At 53.9% G+C, this 23,387-nt stretch overlaps 1 protein-coding gene across 1 annotated transcript in view; it reads right to left on the bottom strand.

Moving 5' to 3' along the window:
- PPL (periplakin) overlaps positions 1 to 8,900 on the bottom strand; it is a 43,004-nt gene extending 34,104 nt beyond the window's left edge. Inside the window, exon 1 of the mRNA XM_040634443.1 lies at positions 8,839 to 8,900. Coding sequence (XP_040490377.1) covers positions 8,839 to 8,900 — 62 coding nt within the window. The remainder of the gene's footprint in view (positions 1 to 8,838) is intronic.
- Between the last annotated feature and the right edge of the window lie 14,487 nt (positions 8,901 to 23,387).

The following is a 23,387-nucleotide window of genomic DNA, read 5'->3' as shown; positions in this document are numbered from 1 at the left end:
ATTTGATGGGGGGAGCGGCTCAAGCACAAGCAGACGGAGCAACAGGCAGAGAAAAGAGGGAGAAGCAGACTCCTTGCTGAGCAGGGAGCCCGACATGGGACTTGATCCCAGGACCCCAGGGTCATGTCCAAAGGCAGAGCCAAAGGCAGAGACCCAACCAAATGAGCCACCCAGGCACCCAAAGGTTTATAACCTAGTAAGTCGGATGAAGAAAAACACCCCAATGACTATAATTGCAAAGATTCAGATTGCCTGGGTTAGGGTATTTTCATCCACTCTGTCCCCATTCAGGCTTTATACCCTAACTTAATTGTGAAAATATAGTTTGACCCAATAAAATGCAGGAAAAGAGCCAAAAAGAAACACAAGAGAAAGCATGATAAATAGGAAACACAAGCTAACATGGCAGGGGAAGGTCCAAACACATCAGTTATTACAATAAACATAAATGAGTCAAACTCTTCTGTTAAAAGAGAAGACTCTCAGGTGAGAATACAAACACAACATGAAAGCCAGCTCTGTGCCCTTTTATAAGACACATACCTGAAACAGAATGATACAGGAACGCTGAGAGTAAAGGAATATGGCACAAAAGATCAGGCAGCTGCTACAGCAAAGGGAAAGCAAAATGTGTGCACCTCAAGGACAAGACGGATCAAAGTAATCAGTGTAAATGTGGGGTTCGCACCCCTGGCTACATATCCAAAGACTGAAGCGTGGGCCCCAGCCCAGAGATTCTGACTTAATCGGTCTGTGACAGGGCCTGGACATCACTTTTAAACTCCCCAGACAAGTCTGACGTGCAGCCAGGGCTGGGAACCCAGAAACGAATCACGGTAATGTGTCACAGGGTTTAGGGGAGAAGATTGAGGAGGAATCCCCAGATCTTTACAGGAAGGAAGTCTTGTAAGAAAGCAGTACACAGGAAGCATCCAGTAAATACCAGATTGATTGGTCAATTGACTGATACTCTCCTTACTAGAAACTTCCATGGTAATTAGACAGTAAAATCCTACACACCCAGCTATTAATCCTGGGGAAGTACATCCTAAACAGAGAAGATTGCTGGTATAGTAACTACAGATCCGTTTCACCGCCTAATCTTCCGCCCAGGAAAGCCCAGGAAAGCCACCCTACCTCCAGGCCCATGTCAGGCGTGTGCTCTCAGGCTCTCCTTACCCACACGCAGAAGTTCAAGCTGCCTTGGGTAACACCAGGGCTAATCTTAAAAGATTTTTGCAAGGTTTAAACGGGGCGCAAGCCAATCTCGGTGCCCCCAGGTGTCAGGACGTCATTCTGGATTCAAGACCAGGAGTGTCAGGCTCCATATGTTAAGCACCTATTACGTCCCTGGTGCTGCACACCCATTCTCTCCAGTATTCTCCACCACCTCACACTCCTCCAATTCACAGATTCAAGAGAGACCTGCCGCCACTGTTTACTGAGTGCTACGTGTGGCTGGAACTGTTCTTAGGGGGATGGGAGTCATTGCACAGCACTCAAAGTCACTGCCCTCCTTAAGCCCAGAGAAGGGTGGGAATGTGGCTGCAGCACAGCTGACAAGTGGCACAGCTGGGCCCGAAGGGCAGGTCTGCAACTCCCAAACTCAGGCTCTTTCTACTTCACCCAGCATGCCCTCTGTTCCTGCCCCTGGGCCTCGGCTGCCCCCTCAGCAACAGTGGGGTTTGGTTGCCCATTTTATACTTGAAAAGTCAAGCCCCTGATCTGGGGCTGCAGGACTGAGACCTCTCAGCTCCTGGCACAAACTCAGAATCCTTCCTCAACTTTCAGTTGGAACCACTATGTCCCCAAGCCCAGGACGGAGAAGTAAAAACCAGAAAAGCTATGAATCTGAAATCCGAGCCCAGGCCGCTGGGGCAGCAAGGAATTCTACACATGACAGTTTTCTTGCAGCCATGCAGCCTTCTGGGGTCAGCGGGCACAGATGGAGCTGCTGGCCAGGGGGCAGCTGGTGTGCAGTTATAAGACCTAACAAACCCTTCGCCCGGGAAAGGGGGGTTCAGGTGGCCAGCTGGGACACTCTGGTGGCCAGCGTGCCCGCTCCCAGCTCAGAACGCCCGTGTGAAAGCAATTCAGAGTCTCTGGGCAGGCTACTGAAACTCTGAGCCCCACCTGAAAGAGAGAGATCAGGGTAGTATTACCCAAGAAACGCAACAAAATCATAATTTAGGGGAGCCACTCCAAGCCAGGACTCAACCTTGAGCCTCTTGTATGTTCATACAAGTACCAGTACCCCTGCTGCCTTCCTGAGACTTTCCATCTGTGTCTCCTGATCCCAAACCGTCCTGCTTGCCTTCCAGTCGTGCTTGTCTGGCCTCAGGACCTGTCTGTCCCGGGCTCCCCTCCTCTTTCTCCCCAAGGCTGCTTCTCCCACTACTGACTGGACTCTGAGACACAGAACACCAGGCTCCCTTCCGGGCTCCAGCGCACGCTGTCCCTGCTGCCAGCTCTCCTTGCCCATCCCCCTCCTCACTTTAAAAGACCTGAAAACTCACGATCTTGCTCAAGCATGCAGAAAAGTCCAGGAAAGAATCCTACCACCAAGACTTGGCTGATGTTCCCATGCTGCCATATTTGCTGTGGATTTTGTTGACAAAGAAATATAATGTTATCGTTCATTATCCCTTCCGCCCCCTCCTCTGGGGGAGGGTAATTCGGGAGCTGCTGGTTTCCTCCTAAGCCCATTTCAGGCTTTCCACTACATCCTTGTGTCTGCCTCCAGAAACATGGTATTGCTTTGTACGAATGTTTTTTAAAACATACATAAATGTACTCTGTCTCCTTCATTAACTTTGTTCACCAATGACTTTTCAGGCTTATGAGCATGGATGCCTGCCTACCCCGCCTCCTGCCCCTCCGGGCTCGCTTCATCCACCCACCTCCCACAGGTCCTCCAGGAGCCCTCTGCCAGCTCTGGGCCCCGCGGCCTTCACTGTCTCAGCACTTACCACCCTGCATCGCTGCTGCCTGTTTACTGAGCACACAGAAGGTGGCTGGATGAAGACAGGGGTCAGTGGCACTCTCTGTTCAGGCCCTCACATTCTGCCCCCCCCAACCCCCGCCCCCACCTTCCTGGTCAGTGTGTGTGTGTGTGTGTGTGTGTGTGTGTGTGTCCCCGCACCAGTGTGTGTTTTGTGAGGGATTTAAGGAGGGAGAGAATCTTAGCAGTCCTCCATGGCTCACCCTCATTCGTTCATTCATTCATTCATGCATTTATTCAGCGCATATGCTATACCAGCCAGTCTCTTGGTGGGGAGAAATCCATCACCATCTGGTCAAAGGGTTAGAGTCAAATGGCTACTGGGATAAGGACCAAGGAGATGGGCAAGACAAGAGGTTAGAGAGGGCCTAAGGAACAGAGACCAACCAAGAAAGACGAAAAGAAATGAGCCAAGAGGGGTGGGAAGAGCATTCCAGGCAGGAGGAACAGTATGGGCCAAGGCCACGTGGTCGGATGCAATGTGGAAAGGACAGGGTGAGGGGCACACCTGTGCAGGGCTGCAGCAACCAGGGCCTGAGAGCAAAGGGAACCCAGGGGCAAGGGCTAAGCAGCAGGGGACAGGATCGGATTTGCATCTTGCAAAGAGTTCCCCGGCAGCCATGGGGAGAAAGGACTAAGGTGTCAGGGTGGAAGCAGGAACTGTGAAGAGGCTACTGCAAGTATGCAGGCAAGAGGGCATGGGCTGCTAGCTAGGCAAGGATAAGCAAGGCAAACCAGAGGACAATGCAGGGCTGGCCTCTGCAGACAGCAACCTCCTGCCTGGGGCACCAGGGGCCTCCCTTCCCAGGCTCAGGAGGCTGAAACACAGAAGGCCCACCAAAAGCAGAGAGAACAAAGACCAGAGGCCATTTCCCTTTTCCCGCTCCAGAGACAGGCTGGGGCAGGCAAGCCAGGAGAGTGGCAGGTGGCCCTGCATGGAGTAGAAGGGAGCTGGGAAGCCCAGGCCCTCCTCCCTTGACAAGGAGACTTGGAATGCTCTTAAAGGCAGTTTCTCCCCAATGCCCAGGCCCCTCTGGGTGCCTCTCACCCTCCTTAGGGTATTGCCTAAATGGTATGAATTGAGCTAAGGCTCTCCCCCCAAAACTTCCTGTCCCCAGATGATTGCCCCTGACAAGCTTGAAATGCCACCATTAGCAGCCATTCTAAAGGTTCAGTGCTGTTCCGTTCTGAATCTAATTTATCAGGTCTTCCCTCTGCCAAGAGGAGAACTGGGCAAGTGAGGGCAAAGCCAGAGAGAGGGGAAGCAGACAGGATTGCTGGGGCGGAGTCAGGGAATACAAAAGCCAGTGACTCCACCATCTGGCCTGGGGCAGTCCCTGGAGACAGCTGCCACCAGACCCAGGTGTGGGTGGGAAGACCTAGTTTCCCTTCCCAAGGGCTCCTGGGCCACCAGCATCGGCCACCTGTGAGCTATGAGCCTGAGGTGAGTGCCTTTACTCTTGGCCTCAGTGTTACCCTCTGTGAAATGAGACACCAACACCAGCCTGGCTGGCAGGGTGTCGGAATAAGACGCCGCCGCAAACAAGGCCGTGCTGGGCACACAGCAGGTGCTTGAGAAATAGCTCGGTGGATCACTCCAGTCCAAGTCCCCCATGTGGTGGGAGGTGGGCTTTGATGCAGAACCCTCCCCAAATTGTTCAGGCCTTCTGGCTGTCACTGATCAAAGCACAGGTGTATCTCCATGGATCTACTTAAGGTGGGGGCCCCATGAATGTTGAGGTGAATGGATGAGAGTCGGCTGATGTCCTGCCCCACCCGGGAAGAGAAGGCCAGCTGCCTGGTCAGCTCTGAGCTGAACACTATCCTTACCCTTAATAGTGTGTGCTTATTGGTACCGGCTGCTAGAGTTTACTGAGCAATCACTGCTGAGCCGGGTCTGGGGATGGGCACCCAGCAACCTCACCAGCTGGGGGTTGCTATCATCACTCCCATTTCGTAGAAGAATAATCTAAGACTCAGAGATGTTAAGTGACCTGCCCAAGGTCACACAGTCAGGCGAGGCAAAGAGAGGGCTTGAACTCACACCTGGCTGACATCAGACTCTGTGCTCTTAACCACCAAAAGGCACGGGGTACCCTAGCCGGCTTCCAAGAGGGCAGGCACCCTTTTCACCAGCCCTTAAAGCCTTGGGTCCGACCTCCCACACAGGGTCCTCCTCATTAAGACGGGGCAATTCCTGCAGGAAGCAACCCAGGTGAGGTTGAGAGGTGAGGCCAAGCTGCTGGGTGCTTGCTGGGACCCAGGTCTGGGTGGAGGGGCAAAATTAGTCCCATTTTACAGACAAGGAAGCTGAGGCTCTGTGAGGCCAAATTTCTTTGCCAAAATCAAAGGGAGGCAGAATTCAACATAACCCCAGAGCTGGATTTTAACCATTCCACTCCTCCTCATGACAGGTTGGACACCTTCCCAGGCAGTCCTGCCTGATCTCCTAGGTCTCCACCCTAAACCCTGACAGCTCTTACTTCAGACCAGTCAGGGGCACCAGAGCTGATGGGCTAGAGACCTCGTCTATCAAGCTCTATGTTCCACCACCAGGACACAGTCCTGTAACCTTGCTAGTAACTAAGCATAACTCCATCAAGTACAAGGAGATTGTCAGTGTCTCCTCCACCCCCCAGGAGCAGGGGCCCTGGAGTTGTGCAGTGCACAGCCTGTCCTTCAGCATCCAGTTCAATCCCAGGCACATGGTAGGTGCATTATCTGCATTTGTTCAATAGTTATAATCATCCTAGCTGCCATAGACTGAGACCTTCTAGAACTCTCAACTCCTTCCCTGTGTTATTTCATTTAATCTTCATGCCAACAATATCATCCAGCAGGAACTATGCTTACACTTATTCTACAGGGGAGGAAACACCAGCTCAGAGGCCAAGCAGCTCACCCTGGGTTCCATAACCAGGAAGGGGCAGCCGGTAGGGGTTGTACTCTCAGCCATAGTTCAGGGTTCAGGACGGTGGGGGCAAGTCCCCTCCAGACCTTCCCTGCTGGGCTGGACGCCAGTGCTCATCCTCGGTGACTGGCACTGTCAGGCCTGACCCTGTCATTAGCTCAGGTGTGAACATCAGCTCCCACACCTGTTATTAGGAACCAGGGTGACAGGAGCAGCGGGGTTCACCTGTCCTGGCCCTCCCCAGTTTCAGATGCTAAAAGGCGGACAAACAGGGAGGGGCGGTTTTCTCCACGAGGGCTCTTCTGTGGCTGCCTGGCTTCTGGGTCCCGGGTCCCCTCCGCTGAAGGCAGTGATGCTGACCCTCTGTCTGGGTACTTCCTGTGTGCTAGGGGCATTCTGTCCAGTGTCACATTTGCTCTCCCCAGGACCTCATGCTGGAGACATGTATTTGCACCATGCCTACTTTGCGGATGAGGAAGCTGAGGCTCAGAGCAATTCCCTGACGTGCCTACAGCAAATGTGGCAAAGCCGGAATCAGAAGGGAGGCATTCTGCTCTCGGGGAGAGCTCCCACCCACCTCGCCATGCTGGCAACCCCACCCTCCCTCAGACAAAGGAGGCCCCCCCAAAACTCAGGGTGAAAGATTGAGGGTCAGTGCCCCCACGACCAGTGATCGTATCTTAGGGCTACAAGGAGAGTGCTAGGTACCAGGTGACCCTCGGAAGATGCTTGCTGTGAGAACGGGGCAAGACGCTGTCCCCCAACCCACAACCCAGTCCATGAACTTGTCTCAACCAAGGGGAAGGGGCAGGGGGATGCACTGGTCTGATGAGATCAGGTAGGGAAGCACCTGGCTCCTACTCAGGACTGCATCTGTGCCAGGCCATGGAGCCCGAAGGAAGAGTCACTCATCCCATCCTGGGGAGAGAATCGGAAAGGCTTCCTGGAGAAAAAAACCTCAAAGCTGAGATCTGAGATCAATAGCTGTCAGCCAAGGGCAGAGGGTGGCTGTCTTAGGCCAGAAGTGTGCAGGGAGGGGAAAGGGGGCAGGAGAGGGGTACAGCCTGAGTTCTTGCCACCCTAGGCCCTTGGAGTCCATGCAGCTATAAAGGATGGGAATTCCTTCCTTCCTATCCTCTGTTGGGAAAGCCAAGACCCTCCCAGCTCGTATGATTTCATCATAACCTTGTTAAGTCCAACCTTCTGTTAGGGGGACCAGATAGAGAGCTGGAGGGATTCAAGTCTGGAGGGATGGGGGAGGTAGAGGGCAGGGTGAGGCCTGGCCCATCTCCTGGTGTGTGGGCGTGTGCATGTGTGAAGGACTGGAGGGGCCCGAGTCTTGGTGGGGAGAGAACAGAACAGTCCTCCGTGGCTGGCATAGAGTATGCGATTGTGCAATGCTCCAGGGAGCAGCTCAGGGACTGGACTGGACCCCAGCTAGGTTTGAGAGCCAGCTGGACTCAGCCACAGAGGAACACCATTCAGGGCCCTGCCCAATCTCTGGGGTTGTGAAAGCCTGGGGAGGCTGCGGAGGGGGGTACTTTGGAGGGGAAAATAAATGCCTCTGAGCTTGAAACAGTCCAAAGGAGAGATGGGGGACCCTGAAATCACAGGGCAGTGCAGTTTCTTTAAAAGCTAGAACTCACACTAATGGAGTGCCCCCCGCCTGCCTGCACCTGTCTGAGGGGTCTGCCTGGGCTGGACCACCGGAGTGCCATGAGGGCCCTGGCCAAAGTCTTCTCACCTTCTTCTGGGCCTGTACGGGAGTGAGGATCACTGTGAGAGCGTGTTAGGGTGTATACTCCCAGGCAGGTGGGCAGTGCAATTCGCTGAGTCTCTCACCTGAATGAAGCTTCGTAAAGTGCACCCTCCTAGCCAGGAGCCCCCACCTCATATTTGCAAGGGTCATAGTCCCACCCCTTCCCTCAATCTCAGGATCTCCAAGAGGCTTCCCTAAACCGGTTATTAAATGAATACATTAGGCTTATCAAAACGGACGTGGGCTGCCCTCTCAACGCAAACACATCAAGACATGTCATTCCCTTCCCAGGCCGCCCTGGGAACCTGGGGCTCAGACACGCCGCCAGTTTCTGGGCTGGGGCACACCCCTGGGAAGTCATGCAGTGAGAAGAAGGCTCCGATGACGCCCAGCCACCGCGCAAACCCCGGCATGGGAAAGGGGGGTGCCTCAGCCTGTGCCCCCCACCCACCGACCCCACACACACCCATGGGTTTTTCTTGGTGAAGCTCTGGAGGGCAGGTTGGCAGGTACCGGGAAAAGCGGCCACAGGTGGTACACAGACCACCGCCCCTCCACGCACCACCCTCACCTGTAGCCCCACCAAGCCAGGAGCACCTGCGCGCTCTCCAAGAAGCGCTGGCGAGAGCCCCCCACCCCCGCCCAGCTCAGTTTCCCTTCCCCCGTGAGCCCCTGGACGAAACTTCCTGAGTCCCCTGCGGCGCCCCCGCCTTGGGTGTAGCGTCCTCCCGACACACCACTGTCCACCCCTGCGGTGCTTCCCGTCTCAGGAGAACCCCCAGCGTAAGGGCGACCCCGGGACACAGAAGTCCCCTGTACTTCCAGCTCAGTTCTCCGCCCTCTAGGTGACCAAGTTAATGCTCCCTGGCTCCTACAACTCTCCAGTGCCCAGTATCATGTTTCTCCTCGGTCGCCCCCAGCCCATCCCCATTTCCACCCCGGCAGTGCTTGCCAGCTCAAGGGTGTCCCTCGGGAGACGCGTTCCCGCCTGCCGCGCACGCCCGGCTCAGCTCCCCGCCCCCTGGGCCATGCTTTCGGGGGCCCCCTGCAGCTCTCCGGGCCAGGCCGTTCCCCCCACGCTCCGGGCTATGTTTCCCCGCCTAGGGCGCCCCTCAGCGCGCTGGTTTCCCGCGGGCGTCCCGGGCGCGGCGTGTGGCGCCTGCTCACCTCCGGGTCTGCACGGTGGGGCTGTATTTGCCTTTGTTTCTCTTCCTGAAGAGCGAGTTCATGGTGGCGCTCGGGGTGCGCGGGCGGGGGCGGCGGGTCGCGGCGCCGGGCTGGCACTGGGAGGCGGGCGGGCCCGGCGCGCACTGAGGGGCGGGCAGCGGACGCAGGTGAGCGAGCGGCGGCGCAGCAACCCCTAGTGCAGCGCGGCGACGGCGGCGACCGGTCACTACTCACGGGGGGCGGGGCGCCCGCCGGCCTCCGGCTCTCCCAGCAGCTCCCGGAGAAGGTGGTGCTTACCTTCCCGGAGGAGGGGCCACGGGAAGGGCGGGGCTTCCAGGCCCCTTGGGCGCCCGCCCTAGGCCTGGTCCGACCGAGTGGAGTGTCCAGCCTAGGCTGGGGTTGGGACACCGAGACCTGCTGGGACACGGCCCACCCTCCCCGGCCTCCGCACTCTAGTGACTGGCAGGTGGGCCGGGGCGCACAGGCCGCTTTCCCGGGCACACCCAGCCCCACACTCAGCCCCCCTTCCCCGGGCCTGGCGCGCCCCCTGGCTAAGAGCCCTCACCTGGCTCTCAGCTGCCCCTCGCGCGCCCGGCGCTCGCTCACGTCTCCTTGGCTCACACCCAGGTGGGTCCCCTCAGACAGGTGTGGCAGAGACCAGACGGGTCTCTGTGCCTTGGCTAGCTGGTGAATTACACTCAGGTGGTAGCAGTGCCAATGGCAATTGAGAAAAGAGGTTGTGGAGCGCGCCTGCCTGATTCAGATCCCCCGACCTCAGCCACAAATGGTCAGCTGACACCTGGCAAGAAGTCTTACCGCTCCCAGCCTCAGTTTCCTTATTTGTCAAACAGTGATAACTGCCCACAGCCCCAAGTGTTAGGAGGAGAGTTCTGTTGAGAATTTACACGAAGTACTTAGCACAGTGTCTGGACCAAATGTGCAGGAACTGGCCATCTAGGGCAGACAAAAAATCCTTTGAAACTAGTAACTCCAGGCCCTGGCACGGTAGAAATACTTCATGGCTGGTCATAAAAGCAGCTGGATTCTGGTTCAGAATAGCCATGTTACAGATTTCTGCCAGCATGTGCCCAGGTTAAATTGCGTGCCATGGGGTGCCTGGGTTAGACAGTGGCCCACCGTGCTCCCTGGTTAGGTGAGTGCCAGTCAAGAAGGCTGCATTTGAACGGACAGTAAACCGAGTCTGGCAGTGACCCAAATGGGGCCCCGACAGCTGGGAAGCTTCCGAGCCGCTTTAGAGGGTGGTGGGGGTGGGGCTGAACCCAGCCAGAAAGGAAGAGCAATGAGGTCTGAAGGGCAGGGAGGCAGGACCCCCCGCGGAGGACCCCAGTCCTCAGGCCAGTCCCTTCCCCACATGTTTTTATTTATAAAATAAGGACGCTGCTGTGAAGTTGATTCCCAAAGTCTTTTACTGCCCCTGGAACCCGGAGCATCTGCGAAACACAGCATCCTTTTGACCATCTCTTGTCTCTGCCACCAAAGGACTTCAGTTTCAAAGTGTTACAGGGACTCTAGGAAAATCTTATTCTTAACGAGGCATCATTAAGAATAAGGGGTGGGTTTAAGGGGGTCTGTGAATCCTCATAGCTTCTTTTCAAAATGTATGTGCATGTATGAATTTTTCTTTGGGAGGGCCTATTGCTTTCAGGGGGTTCCTGCATTCACTCATTCAGCAGATATTAACGTTCTCCCAGCTTTGGACGCCTGGTTCCGCTACAGTGATAAGAAAAGGGAAAAAACAAAATACAGCAAAGGTGCCTTTCTCTTAAGAGATGGGTCCTGGGGGGCACCAGGGACTCAAGTCCAGCCAGCTGACATTGGGAATAGGTATCAGGTGTGTGTGGGGGGGGCCAGGGGTAGGGAACCCAAGGCCTGCAGAAACCGAACTCAGCACAGAGCTTACCCACCCACAACCCCTTCCCCGCAGCCCAAATGGGTCAAGGGCTCAGGAGGGGACCTTGTTGATCTCTCTGCTTTTGCCTGTTTGGGAACTCTGCCTGGAAGCCCTTTCCTTACTTCTCCCTATTACCTATCCCGACAGGGGGCTCTTACATGGGAGCTAAGCATGTTTTAGGGAATGTTCATGGCAGCATTTTTGCTATGGAGACAGCCCTAGAGACAACCTAATGGCCATGGGGAGACAGTGGTAAATAACCCATAGTGCATCCACACTAGGAGACCATGAAGCTGGAGACAAACGAGGGGCAGATGTGGACACACGTGGTCAGGCACCAGAAGTGCAAGGGAGAGAATATACGTGTATATGCATAGAAAGCTTCTGGAAGGATCCACAAGAAACTGTTAGCTGTGAGCCCCCTCAGGAGGGACAAGACAAAAATCTGAATTTTCATTGTATTCCCTTTTACAGTATTTGGATTTTATTTTTTTACCTATTTTTATATTTAAAAATCTCTTGATTTTATTTTTTACACATGCGTGAATTGCCTTTTTAGTTGCTTTTTAAAAACTTGTTTAAAAATGACCGAAGTCTGGCATTCCCTCTTCCCAGAGCCATCCCTGCTGTCCCGTCCTCTGCCGGCCCCCCAATCCAGGCTACATGCCCCTCTATCAGCACCCACCACACTCTATGGTAACTACCTCCTTTCTCTTCAGACTTTCTTACTGGACTGGGAAATACTGGTGGGTAAAGATTATGAAAGTCACGGAACTCGGGGACTAGAAGAACTTATGCTGAAGCAGGAAGCTGCTCTACCTTCAAGCTGCTGATTGTCTAAGAGCTGAGACAAAGATAAAACTATAAAGCCCACCTGGATGAGTCTGGGAAGAAGAGCCTTATCAGGGCTCCAACGATGGGGAGGAGCAGCCTGGGAGACCTGAGTTGGAGTCCTTGCTTGATCCCTTTCCCCTTTGTGCACGTGGGCAAATCATCTTGCCACTCTCAGACTCAGTTGTCCTCATCTGTGAAATGGGCACACAGCATTAGCATCAACCACAGAGGCTAAGCCTCCCATGTGTGAAGCACTTAGCACACCCCTGCAGTTAGTGATGGCTCAGCAAATGGGAGGGGGTTACATCTGTCGCTGGGGGCTCCATGCTTGTGGGCCTGAGGGGTACAAGCAGTCACGGGAACTCCAAACTGTGTCAAAACTCTGGACTTCTCCTAATTGCCAAATCTTCTTTCCCACGCCTCTTAGAAAGGTGATGGTGGGGGGGGGGGTCTGCGTGGCACAGTCAGTTGAGGGTCTGGCTCTTGGTTTAGGCTCAGGTCGTGATTTCATGGGTTGTGGGATAGAGCCCCATGCCGGGCTCCAAGTCTGGTGCAGAGTCTGCTTGGAATTCTCTCTTTCCCTCTCCCTCTGCCCCCGCCCTGCTCTCTCTCGCTCTCAAATCAATAAATAAAAAGAAAAAAAAAAAAAAAGAAAGAAAGGTGATGGCTCGCTTTGGGAAGGAAACCAGGCTAGGGACCTCCAGGTTAGCCTGCTTGCAGCTCAGTGGCTGATAACAGTCACGAAACTGCTGATATTCATGCCATTTCTCATTTATGGAGGACGGACTCCGTGCCAGGCAACATGGCATGTGCCCAACATGCCTCAGCTGATTAGTTCTCCCCAAGGACCCCCACTGGGCGAAGCAGGCCAGCCCTCCCCACCAGGGGCAAAGCTCTCTTAAAGCTCACTGAGGCCCTGAGAGGCCCAGTGCCCAGCAGGGCTGGTTCCTGGGTTCGCCTGCTCCAGCACCGAGCTTGGACCCCCACCCACCTCAACCCTCCCAGCCTCTCGCTGACTCAGCTGGGGAGAATTAGCAGATTCAGGGAGGAATTTGGGCTGTGCTTCACCATCCCTTCCTGCTCTGTGCTCTAAAATCTGGACTCGGAGCTGGTGCGGCTGTGTGTGCATACACACGTGTGCACGACACTCGTCTGTGGGCAGCCCGGATGGGGTGGGAGCTGTGTTCTGGCCCCGTGCATCCTCCTCTGGGCAGATGGGATTTGTTTGGTTCCGCGGAGCCCTCTTATGCCAAGTGACTCATCCCCTGGTCTACTGGGGGTGGGGGTTCGGGGGAGGGTGTTTGCTTTCCTGGGGTTTGCTTGATGGTTAGACCCACGGAGATGGCACCTGCAGGGCTCTCCAGTGCCCTGGCAACCAGGCCACCCTCGGTCCCTGAACCCAGTCCCCTCTCTGCAGCGGGGCCAGGCTGCTGACTCCCAGGAGGCCACCGCCTTCTGAAGGATCACCCACACCCTCCTTGTTTGCTGTCATTGTTTCCCCAGCAGTTGGAGAGGTGCTCACTCACTCACTCACTGGCTTGGGGTGTTTCTGTGAACCAGTTTGAAACAAGAAGGGCAGCATTCCCCCAGCCCCAGAGAGAGGGGTGTGTGGGACCAGCAGCCTGTTCCTAACCACAGTGCCTTCTCCTCCCATCCTCCTGTGGACAGCCATCACTGGTCTGCAACTGTGTGACCTCACACCCCACCTGAGCAGCATTTAAAAATGCAGATTCTAGAGTCCCCGGGTTGGGTGGGTCTAGAAGGGCCCAGGAATCTACGTGTTAACAAGCACCTACTCCCTGATTGCTGGACCACCCTGAGAAACACAGCTGCCAATAGACAGACGCAGCACAGGGCCCTGTCTACACCCACCTGGGAAGAGCCCACGGGCTGTAGCTTGAAGCCCACCTGGGTATGAATCCTGGCTCAGCCACGCACCCACCTGTGTGCCCTTGCTGGGGAGGCTTAACCTTTTGGGATCTCGGTCTCCCCATCTGTAAAATGGGAGCATGATGTGCACCAAGCACCTGGCATGGAGGCCCCCTCCTCACCACTCTTCAAGGGGACAGGAGGGGACTGGCCCAGCTTCACCCTGTGTTTTGTAACATGTATTTACTTTTCTTGCAGAACAATGCAAGGGATGGAAAAATCATGCTGGCTCTCCAGCCCAGCTGGGCTGACTCACACTCAGTCCTGGGCTGGGGGCCTGGTGAGCTCCCCACAACACCCCTGGGGCCAGAAGGGAGGCTGGACCCTAGCAGCAGGGGGAGGAAAGGGTCCATGGTGAGTCACCCACTCTGCCTGCCCCTGAGTCATCCCCCAAGAATGTGCCCCAGAGCCCTACCCGCTGGGGGGCCCCTGGCAGGCTGCCCCATCCCGGCCACCTCCCCACTGCCTGCCAAGCAGCCCCACCCTGCTGCTCTCCCAGAGAGCCGCTGCTCAGAGGACCCTCCTGCCAGCTCCCTCTGGATGCAGGTGTGTATCTGTGACAGCTGTGTCTGTTGTCAAAATATTGAAACAGCTCCTGACAGCGGCTGAACAGCGGCCACTCTGAAGCCCTGGTGCCCCTGGCAGCCCTGGCCCTTCCCCCAGTCCCAGCCACTGAGGGGTTAACCCTCGGCTCTGCAGGGGGACTCTCAGACCCTGCCTCACCCACTCTGACCCAGCCATACTAGCCCATCAGTCCATCTGGCAGATCCAGGCCTCATCTTGAACCCTGGATTGCTTTCCGGTACAACCTGCTCCCTCTCTCTGGACACCTCATTTTTTAAGCCCATCCCTCGGTCTGTCAGCCAGGTCAGAAGGGCCTCCCAGTGAGGAGGTCATGCTGTCAGGGCAGAGAGTGGAGCTGGGTGGGACCGGACAGGCTCTGCCAGGACTGGGATCCCCGCAGGACAGGCTGCCCAACCCTACCCCAAAACTCTTGTCCTCCCCTAAACGCCCAACCTTTCTTCCTCCCACCCCGCCTTGTGGGGCCCTGCCAGGGCTCACGCTTCCCTGACCGGTAGGGCTGCATTTCTGGGGCCAGTGTCCAGGGTGTGGCCGCCCCTGGGGCTGGCCCAGGTCAGAAGGTCAGAACCCCATTCCCTCCAGAGCCTGGAGGCCTGAGTGATGGGCAAGCTAGGCCACAAGGGGCAGAATCAAATCAGGTTTTAGTCTGAAGCCAACCTGGGTTTGAATTCTGATTCTGCCATGTACCCAGCTGTGTGACCTTAGGCTAGTGGCTTAACCTCTCTGAACCTCAGTTTCTCCATCTGTAAAATGAGGAAGAACCAGTGAGTTAAGATGTCAAATCCTAGCTCCTTTGTTTCCTAGCTATGTGACCCTGGGGAAATGTTTTCACTTCTCTGAACCTCAGCGTCTCCACCTGCAAAATGGGAATACTCTGACACCTGCTCCACAGGGTCTTGAAAGGATTCTGTGAAGTAAGACATGTAGTAATGACAATCACAACTTCTGCTGAGCAATTACTATATGCTAGGCCCTGTGCTAAGTGCTTGGCCTATGGATTCCAGCTTGATTGAGGTGTGATGGACGTACAACAAAGGGGACATATTTAAAATGTACCATCCAGGGTCACCTGGGTGGCTCAGTCGGTTAAGTGCCTGCCTTTGGCTCAGGTCATGATCCCAGGGTCCTGGGATCTAGCCCTGTGTTGGGCTCCAGGCCCAGTGGGGAGCCTGCTTCTCCCTCTCCTCCCTGCTTGTGCTTTCTCTCACTATCTCTGTCTCTCTCTCTCAAATAAATAAATAACATCTTTTTTTAAAAATTAAAAAAAAAAGTGTACCATCCAATGAGTTTCAACATCAGGACCCAACAGTGAAACCATGACCACAACAAAGATGACGAACTGGCCCTCCAACTCTCCCCACTTATCAGGTGTGGAAACCGAGGCTCCAAGATGTTAAGTGTCTGCTCAAGGTAGTCAGGAGAGGACTCAGGATTTAAACCCTGCAATCTGGGGTGCCTGGGTGGCTCAGACGGTCGAGCGTCCAACTCTTGATTTCAGCTCAGGTCATGATCTCAGGGTCCTGGGATCGAGCTCTGAGTTGGGCTCCCCGCTTAGTGGGGAGTCCGCTTGTCTCCCTCTCCCTCTGCCCCTACCTCCACTAGCCCTCTCTTATTCTCTAAAGTAAATCAATAAATCTTTAAAATATTAAAAAAAAAAAAAACCAAACTAACAACTGTGCAATCTGAGCCCTTGTCCCCACGTCTGCCACCATTCAGCAGGGTGCTCGACACAGAGTAGGCGCTCAATGTCACTACTGAACGAATGAACATGGGGGTCAATGCACGATAACGGTCTCGGGGAAGGTCCACAGAGGAGGACTGACCAAAGGTTAGTAGGTCCTGACTCAGAACTATGGTGAAGAGAAGGTGTTCATTCATTGATTCATTCATCCATTCATTCATTCATCAAATATTTATTGAGCACCTACTATGTGACAAGGCCTGTTGTAGGCACTCAGGATACAAGGTTGAGCACAACAGACAGGACTTCCTGCCCACAGGAAGCTTGCTGCAGAGGGCTGGGGACGGGGGATTGTGAGTTTAATGCCACCTGTGGGTGGAAGATGGCACCTGTCCTGGGTCCCCAGCGATGGAGCACCCCAGGCAAAGTCGTGGAGCAGGGGTCTGGAGACAACTGTGAGGAAGGCAGTCAGACCCGAGGCTGAGCGTGGTCGAGGCCCTGGCAAGGAAGGGGTGGGAGGCAAGTGAGGGACCCCAGTTCCCTCATCACACTCCCAAGCATCACTGGCATTTCCACAGGAATCAGGCTCCCCCTAACCCTTTGGGGGAGGATTTCCTTGCCTCCGCAGTGCCTCCCACACATTTACTCATCCATTTATCGGGCACCTACTGTGTGCCCAGCCCTGAGGATATAGCAGCTAACAAGATACAACCCACGTATTCTCAACCTGAGAAGGGAAAGAGAAAAGCAGACAGACAACACATTTTAAAGAAATGAAATAACCTAAATGCCCACCAAGGGCGTGGGGCGTGGCTGACAAATACTGAGGGAGACATTGGACAACGGGTGGAAGGGGACGGACACATGGGGGCTCTACAGGCCTCACAAGGAAGGAAGCGCTGGCTGTATTAAGTGAAAAAAGGAAGTGACCCACCACTACATGTAGCCTCTTTTGCCATTTGTGATGTAAAATAGAGCTGCCCCCGCTGTATCCCTCCTGCCAGCCTAGGTCTGGGTCTGCCTGAGCCTTTTGTCCACTCTCTCTGCTGAGGTCAAACATTCCTGCCAGGGACCTGGGTGGCCAAGCCCCCATGCGCTGCCCTCCCAGGCCATTCTCTGGTCACCGGCTCAGGCTTAATCCCTCGCCTGGGCCCAGGCCCCGGGACCGATGAGTCAACACCAGTTGGCTCTGGACAAACACCCCCTCCTTCACCCCCGCCCCCGTTCAGTCCATCCTGTTCTCCGGAAAGGGCCCAGCCTCTGCTGGTCTAGGGGCGAATCTGGAGAAGCCCTGTCCAACGGCACTTCCTGAGATGATGGAAATATTCTGTGTACATGGGAGGCACAAGCCACATGTGTCTGTTGAGCACTTGAAATGAGTCCAAGTGAATTTTAAATTTTATTGTTTGTATTTATTATTTATATAAATATATGATATGTTAATATCCATGTAATTAATTTAAATTTAAACAGCTGCATGTGGTTGGTGGTTATTGCTTTGAGTGGCTCTGGAAAATAGATTGGACCCAGGCATAGAGGAGAAGCGGACAGCCCAGGACCCTGGCTTCTCCCCCAGGCAGGGGCAGCTGAGGCCTTAGAGACCGAGCTGGGTATGGGGGGGGGACTCCCTTGGGAATACCTTAATGTCTGCTCTGTTAATGGGACCAAGTGTAGGTTTTGGTGCCCGTGGCCAACCTCCTACCTGCCCGGCATCTTGGTCTGACCCCAGTGTGGTGGGCGGAATCATGACCTGGGCTGACCTCTTAATATTGGAGTGCCCAGGTCCAGCACCATAGTCCAACCTCTCTCAGATACCATTTTTCCCTCTGCCTATCCCTGCTGCCACCTGCACTGTTCTAGAGGAACCTAGGATGAGGGGTTGGTGTCACAGCTAACTTGCTGAAGGGCAATGGCAATGGCAATGCATCCTCCTTCCAACCCGGAGGAGTCAGAGTCCATAGCAGTCCTGGTCCTGGTCCCCCTAAGCACCGAGCTTGGGTGCAGGAAATTTGCTTTTGCAATGACAGGGGCAAGAGGGAGAATGTACCAGGAGGAGGCAAACCAACCCAAGGTACAACCACAGGTGGGCCCTGCAGTGGGCTAATGGTGGCCCCCCAAAAAAGGTAAGTCCAAGTCCTAACCCCCTGCAATCTAGGAATGTGACCTTATTTGGAAAAAGTTTCTTTCTAGAGGCAATTAAGTTAAGGATCTCAAGATGAGATTGTCCTGGATTTAGGGCGGGCCCTGCAGCCAATGACAACTGTCCTTATAAGAGAAAGGCAGAAGGAGATTTTCAACATGGAGACCCACTGTGAAAAGAAGGCCGCGCAGTGACCAGCGCAGCTAGAGATGGAGAGATGAGATCTGACGATACAGGCAGGAGCCACAAGCCAAGGAATGCCAACAGGCTCTAGGAGCTGAAAAGGCATGGAAATGGATTCTCCCTTCAGAGGTTCCAGAAGGAGCGAACCCTGCTGACACTCTGATGTTAGCCCAGTGAGAGTGATTTCACATTTATGATCTCCAGAATTGTCAGATAATAACTTTGTGAGTTGTTGGGTTTTTTTAAAGCAGCAGTAGGAAATTGATACACGAGGTTCCTTCTTCCCTTCCCCAAAGAGGGACTCTGTGTTGCCATCACCGTAACTTGGGGCCTGAGAAAGGTCATGGGTGAAAGCAGGAGAGTAGGGACTGGGGGAACACGGAGGAACCTCGGAGACACGATGCTCAGTGAGAGAAGCTAATCATGAGAGGCCACGTTGCGTGTGATTCATTGATATGAAATGTCCAGAACAGGTAAATCCATAGAGACAGAAAGCAAACCAGTGGTTGCCAGGGGTTGGGGGATACATGGGGAGGGACTGCTAAAGGTTACAGGGTTTCTTTTTGGGGTGATGAAAATGTTCTAAAAACTGGTGGCGGTGGTTGAACCATTCTGCGGACATACTAAAAACCCCTGGCTCGTATACTGTATGTGGGTGTACTGTATGGTGTGAGAATTACGTCTTAATAAGCACAGTTATCACTTTCCTTCACTGCACCATCTCAAATGCCACCCTCTCCCAGAAGTCCCCTGGAAAACGGTCCTTCTCTCCTAGCTCACACTATTTACCCCTAACTTTTTTTTTTAATTTTCCCAACGTGATTTCTTGAATTGTTATGGTCAGATATACATAATATAAAACTTACATTTTACTAACTGGAATTAAGATTAAAACTTGAAAAAAAACCACCTTACCATTTTAACCATTTTAAAGTGCACAGTTCAGTGGGATCAGGTACATTCACGCTGTTGTGCAATCATCACCACCATCAAGCCCTACAACCTTCTCTCTCATCTTGCAAAACTGAAACCTGCCCCATTAAACATTAACTCCCCATTTCCCCTCCCCCCCGCACCCACCCTTTCACTTTCTGTCTCAATGAATTTGACCACTCTATGTCCTTCGTATAATTGGAATCAAACAGTATTTGTCCTTTTGTGACTGGCTTCTTTCACTGAGCTCAATGTCTTCAAGATTCATCCACGTTGTAGCATGTGACAGAATCCTCTTCCTTTTTAAGGCTGGACAATGTCCATGTTATCCCCACTTCAAAGGAGGGGACACTGTAGCCATATGCGCTGCAGGGACACCACAAGGTGGCAGGGCCAGAATTCACACCCAGGCCAACCTGACTCTAGCACCCACTGCTCCCCACTCTGCCACCCAGCCCCCTTCCAAGTGCCACACTGACCCCTGGTGCACCCTACCTTTGCTCCCTCTCTCTTTCCTCCTGACTGAGAGCTCCTGGGGCTCGAACAGCCTTTTACTCAACTTTGGACCCTGACCCCACCTGCAGCGCCTGGAGAAGTCCCAAAGCTTGTGTGGCAGCGACTAGACCTGGGGGTGGACTGGGGGTCTAAGTGCGCAGTGCCTGGCTGTGCAGCCTCCAGGATCAGGCCCCTCCAGACTCAGCCTCTTATTCCATCAAAGCTGCCCAATGACAGGGACCCTTGCATAGAGTTGCGCAGGTTACAGCCTGCACACCTGTACGTGGCCACCCTGCCAAGGACCCCTATGGCCCTCGAGATTCCCAAATCCAGGAGGTTCCTGAGACCTGTTCTGAGAAGGGAGAGGAAATAGAGGCAGCTCTGGGACAAATGAGATGTGGTGCAGAAAACAGATTGGGGATTGCTAGGGGCTGGGGGAGGGAGAAAGGAGGAGGGACTGCTTGATGGATACAGGTTTCCTTTTGGGGTGATGAAAATGTTTTGGGACTGGATAGTGGTGGATAGTTGCACAACCTTGTGAATGTACAAAAAACCACTGAATTGTACACTTAAAAATGGCTAAGATGATAACTTTTATGTATATTAACCACAATTTTAAAAATGCCCCAACCTCTCCAGCTTCAGCATCGTCCCAGGGCCCTCATGTATTCCAGGGCCCACATCAAGGGCCACTTGTGTCCCCACAAGGGTCTGGACTTTGGATCCTCTTACTCTCAACCCCCTCTTCACCCCATCAGTTCTTGGTGTCATACAAAGCTATCCAACTGAGGACATCTCCCCGCAGGACGCATTCTGAGGATATCTACATTTGGGCCCGGTGCTTTTTACTTAAATAAATGCATTACTAATGGTTGAATTTCCTGTGACAGGGGCCCATCTGTGGGGGAGATATTCAGAGATTTAGGGTGGGGTTTCTAGAGTTTTCAAAAATTACCTCGCCACAAGACAGCTTTGGCTTGGTCATTCCCGCAGGCCAAGTAGGAAGCAGCAGTTAGAGGTCGAAGGTCCCACCCCTGGGACTGACCTCTCACCTTCCCCACCCGCCAGACCGCATGGAACCAGCCCATCCTTGGAGTACCTCCTTAGCCCAGAACAAGATGCCTGGATATCTTTACAGTCGAGGCTGGAAAATCATATCTTCTGGGTAATTCAGCTATAGTCCCAGGCAGAAGAAGGCACTGGAGAACTAGAGTCCTGGGTTTGAGTTTCTTAGTAGCTGTGTGACCTTGGGCAAGTTACTCAATCTCTCTGTGCCATAGTTTCCTTATCTTTAAAATGAAGATTAAAATAGTTTTGATCTTAAAAGTTCTTTTTAAAAAATTTAGATACTAATCATATAACATAACCACTAACCATTTTAATATTAACCATTTCGATGTGTATAATTCAGTGGCATTGAGCGCATTCATAATGTTGGGCAACGACCACTCTACGGAGTTCCGAAACACTTCCATCACTGCAGGAGTTGATTTTGAGGATTAAATGTTTGTAAGGCCTTAGAACGGTGCCTGGAACAGCACGTGCCAAATAAATGCTCAATAGATGGTAGGAATAATTAGTAACAGAATGGTGCTCATAATAGGTAACACGTGCTGGGCTCTGCTATTATTAATTCGTTTCCCTCGAGCTGGAGGAGGAGGGAGTTAGGGTCTCCACTTTGGGCCGCATTTTCCACTTTGAGGTTTCCGAACCCACCCGGCAGTCGCCCCCCCTCCCCCCCGCGTGTCTCATTCCCACCGGTTGGGGGCGGGGGAGGCGCGGAAACTTGAGGCCTCCCCCGCAGTCTCAGGGCCTCTCCTCTCCTCCTGGGGCTCTTCCTGTCCCGCTCCCTGCAACTCCCACGCCCGCTCCTGCTCCCCCAAGCTGTCACCTTCTGTGGCAAAGGAGACACGTGTGTGGGTGGGTAGCCAAGATTCTGCCAGAACCGAAAGGGAGTGAATTGGAGTGGAAGCACACCCACATCTGGGAGGAGCTCTGGCGAGCGGACCTCCCCCGCGTATGAGCACGCCGCCTCCGGCTCGGGGCTGGCCTTTAGTCCGAGCACTCCAGGATCCCCAAGCGCTTGGAAGGACCCCCCACGATCTGTCAGCCAGCACCACACCTGTCCACTTAAAGAAGAATCACTTGGGGAACTTGTTAAACAGGAAGATTCCTAGACTCCTCTGAGCGGTGCCCGGGAATCTGCATTTTAACATGCACTCTGCTGAAAGGAGTCGGAGGAGCTGAAGGGTTTGGGACAGACTGCTCCGCCCCATCTTTCTAGGTGTAAACATCCCGCTCTGCGGTTACTTAATGCTAATTTAGCGCCTTCCGTGCTGTAACAACAGCTAAGTGTTAGTGCTCACTACGCGCACGGCACGGACGCCTAGGACAAGCATGCTAGTTTCCTTGCTCAGCTCCGGGTACCGCGAAACATCCGTGGACCCGGTCGCCTGCAACAACTCCCCTTGGTGTGAGGACCCTGGAGTCGTGGACTGTCGTTTGCTGCCACCTTGTGGCAGGGATGGCAACTTTGCGCTCCATTTCCATTGTTGGTAACTTTAATTGAAAAAAAGGCACTGAGCACCTACTGTGCGCCCGGTACCCAGTAAGGTCCTGCGGACCTGGGGGCAGATGAATAAGACAGACATGGTCCCTGACTTACGGAGCTCACAGTCTCCCGGGACAGTCAATAACGCACAAATAAATAAAATGAATGAATAAATGATTAGAGTGTGACACATGCTAGAAAGGAAACGAACAAGGGCTGATTACCATAGGATGCAAAGGCGTTTGTATTTGCTAAACAGAGCATTGTCACACCCTTTTCATGTCCAGGACTGTGGGCCACGCGAGGGCAGGCGCGTCTGCCTGATTCCCCCTTGTGAATGGGTGAAGTCCTCCAGTGCTGGCACATAGTAGGTGCTCAGTAAATGTCCAGTGAATGAATACACGAATGATAGGGTTGTCCACAGCCAGCATGTTGGCTCTTCCAGGCCGGATAGGTGGGGAGTGGAAAGAGAGGGCTTTGGAAGGGAGGCTGGTTCCCTGGGGATCGTGAGAGGGCTAGATGGTTTGGATATGAGCTAAAAGGAGATGATGGCCAAATGTCACCCTCCCAGGGAGGCCCCAGTCCGTTCTGTTTTAAACTGTACCCTCGCTTCATTCACTTCTTGAAACTTTCCCTGCCTGCTTTTTTCTCCTTGGTATTTTTCTCCATCTTACATACTATTTGCCTTATTTATTTAATGTATGATCCCCCAGGAGTGTAAGCTCCAGGAGGGCAGGATTTTTGTGTTTTGTTCACTTAATGACTCTCCAGTACCTGGAAGGGCCTGACATTTAGTAGGTGCTCTGTAAGCCTACGCAGATGAATGAATGATGCATGAAGGGGCGGGGCTTGGGGCAGAGCCTGTAGGGCTCTAGAAGTAGCGCATGGGAGGGGCGGGGCTCAGAGACTAGGCGACCAGGGTAATCAGAGTATGAAAGTAAACCTTACTAAGAAGGGAGGGGGTGGGCGGGGCAAAGGTCCGCGTGGGGGCAGAGCTTGACTGGAGGTGGAGCCGTGGGGCGGGGTCTTCCCGGGGCTGGGCCATTTTCGAGGCTGGGAGTCTTCCGGGAGGGACCAGTGTGGGGGCGGGGCCTACCTGAGGCGTGGCCAATCTTGAGAAGGGGCCGGGCTGGGCTGAAGGCAAACGGGGGATAAATAAAGGAAGGGAGGGGCTAAGACTAGGGCGAGGCTAGGACAGGACCATTCACGGGCCCTGGAAATCTGGGCGGGACCGAAGCAGGGCGGCATGGGCGGGGCCAGGCCAGGGGCGGGGCCAGGCCGGATTCTCCGCTGTCCCAGGTCCTGGAGC

The sequence above is a fragment of the Ursus maritimus genome, unplaced genomic scaffold, assembly GCF_017311325.1.
Source record: "Ursus maritimus isolate PB19 unplaced genomic scaffold, ASM1731132v1 scaffold_2, whole genome shotgun sequence".
Taxonomy (NCBI): domain Eukaryota; kingdom Metazoa; phylum Chordata; class Mammalia; order Carnivora; family Ursidae; genus Ursus; species Ursus maritimus.
Note: the sequence above shows the minus strand (reverse complement) of the source record. Positions and strands in the feature narration are given on the sequence as shown.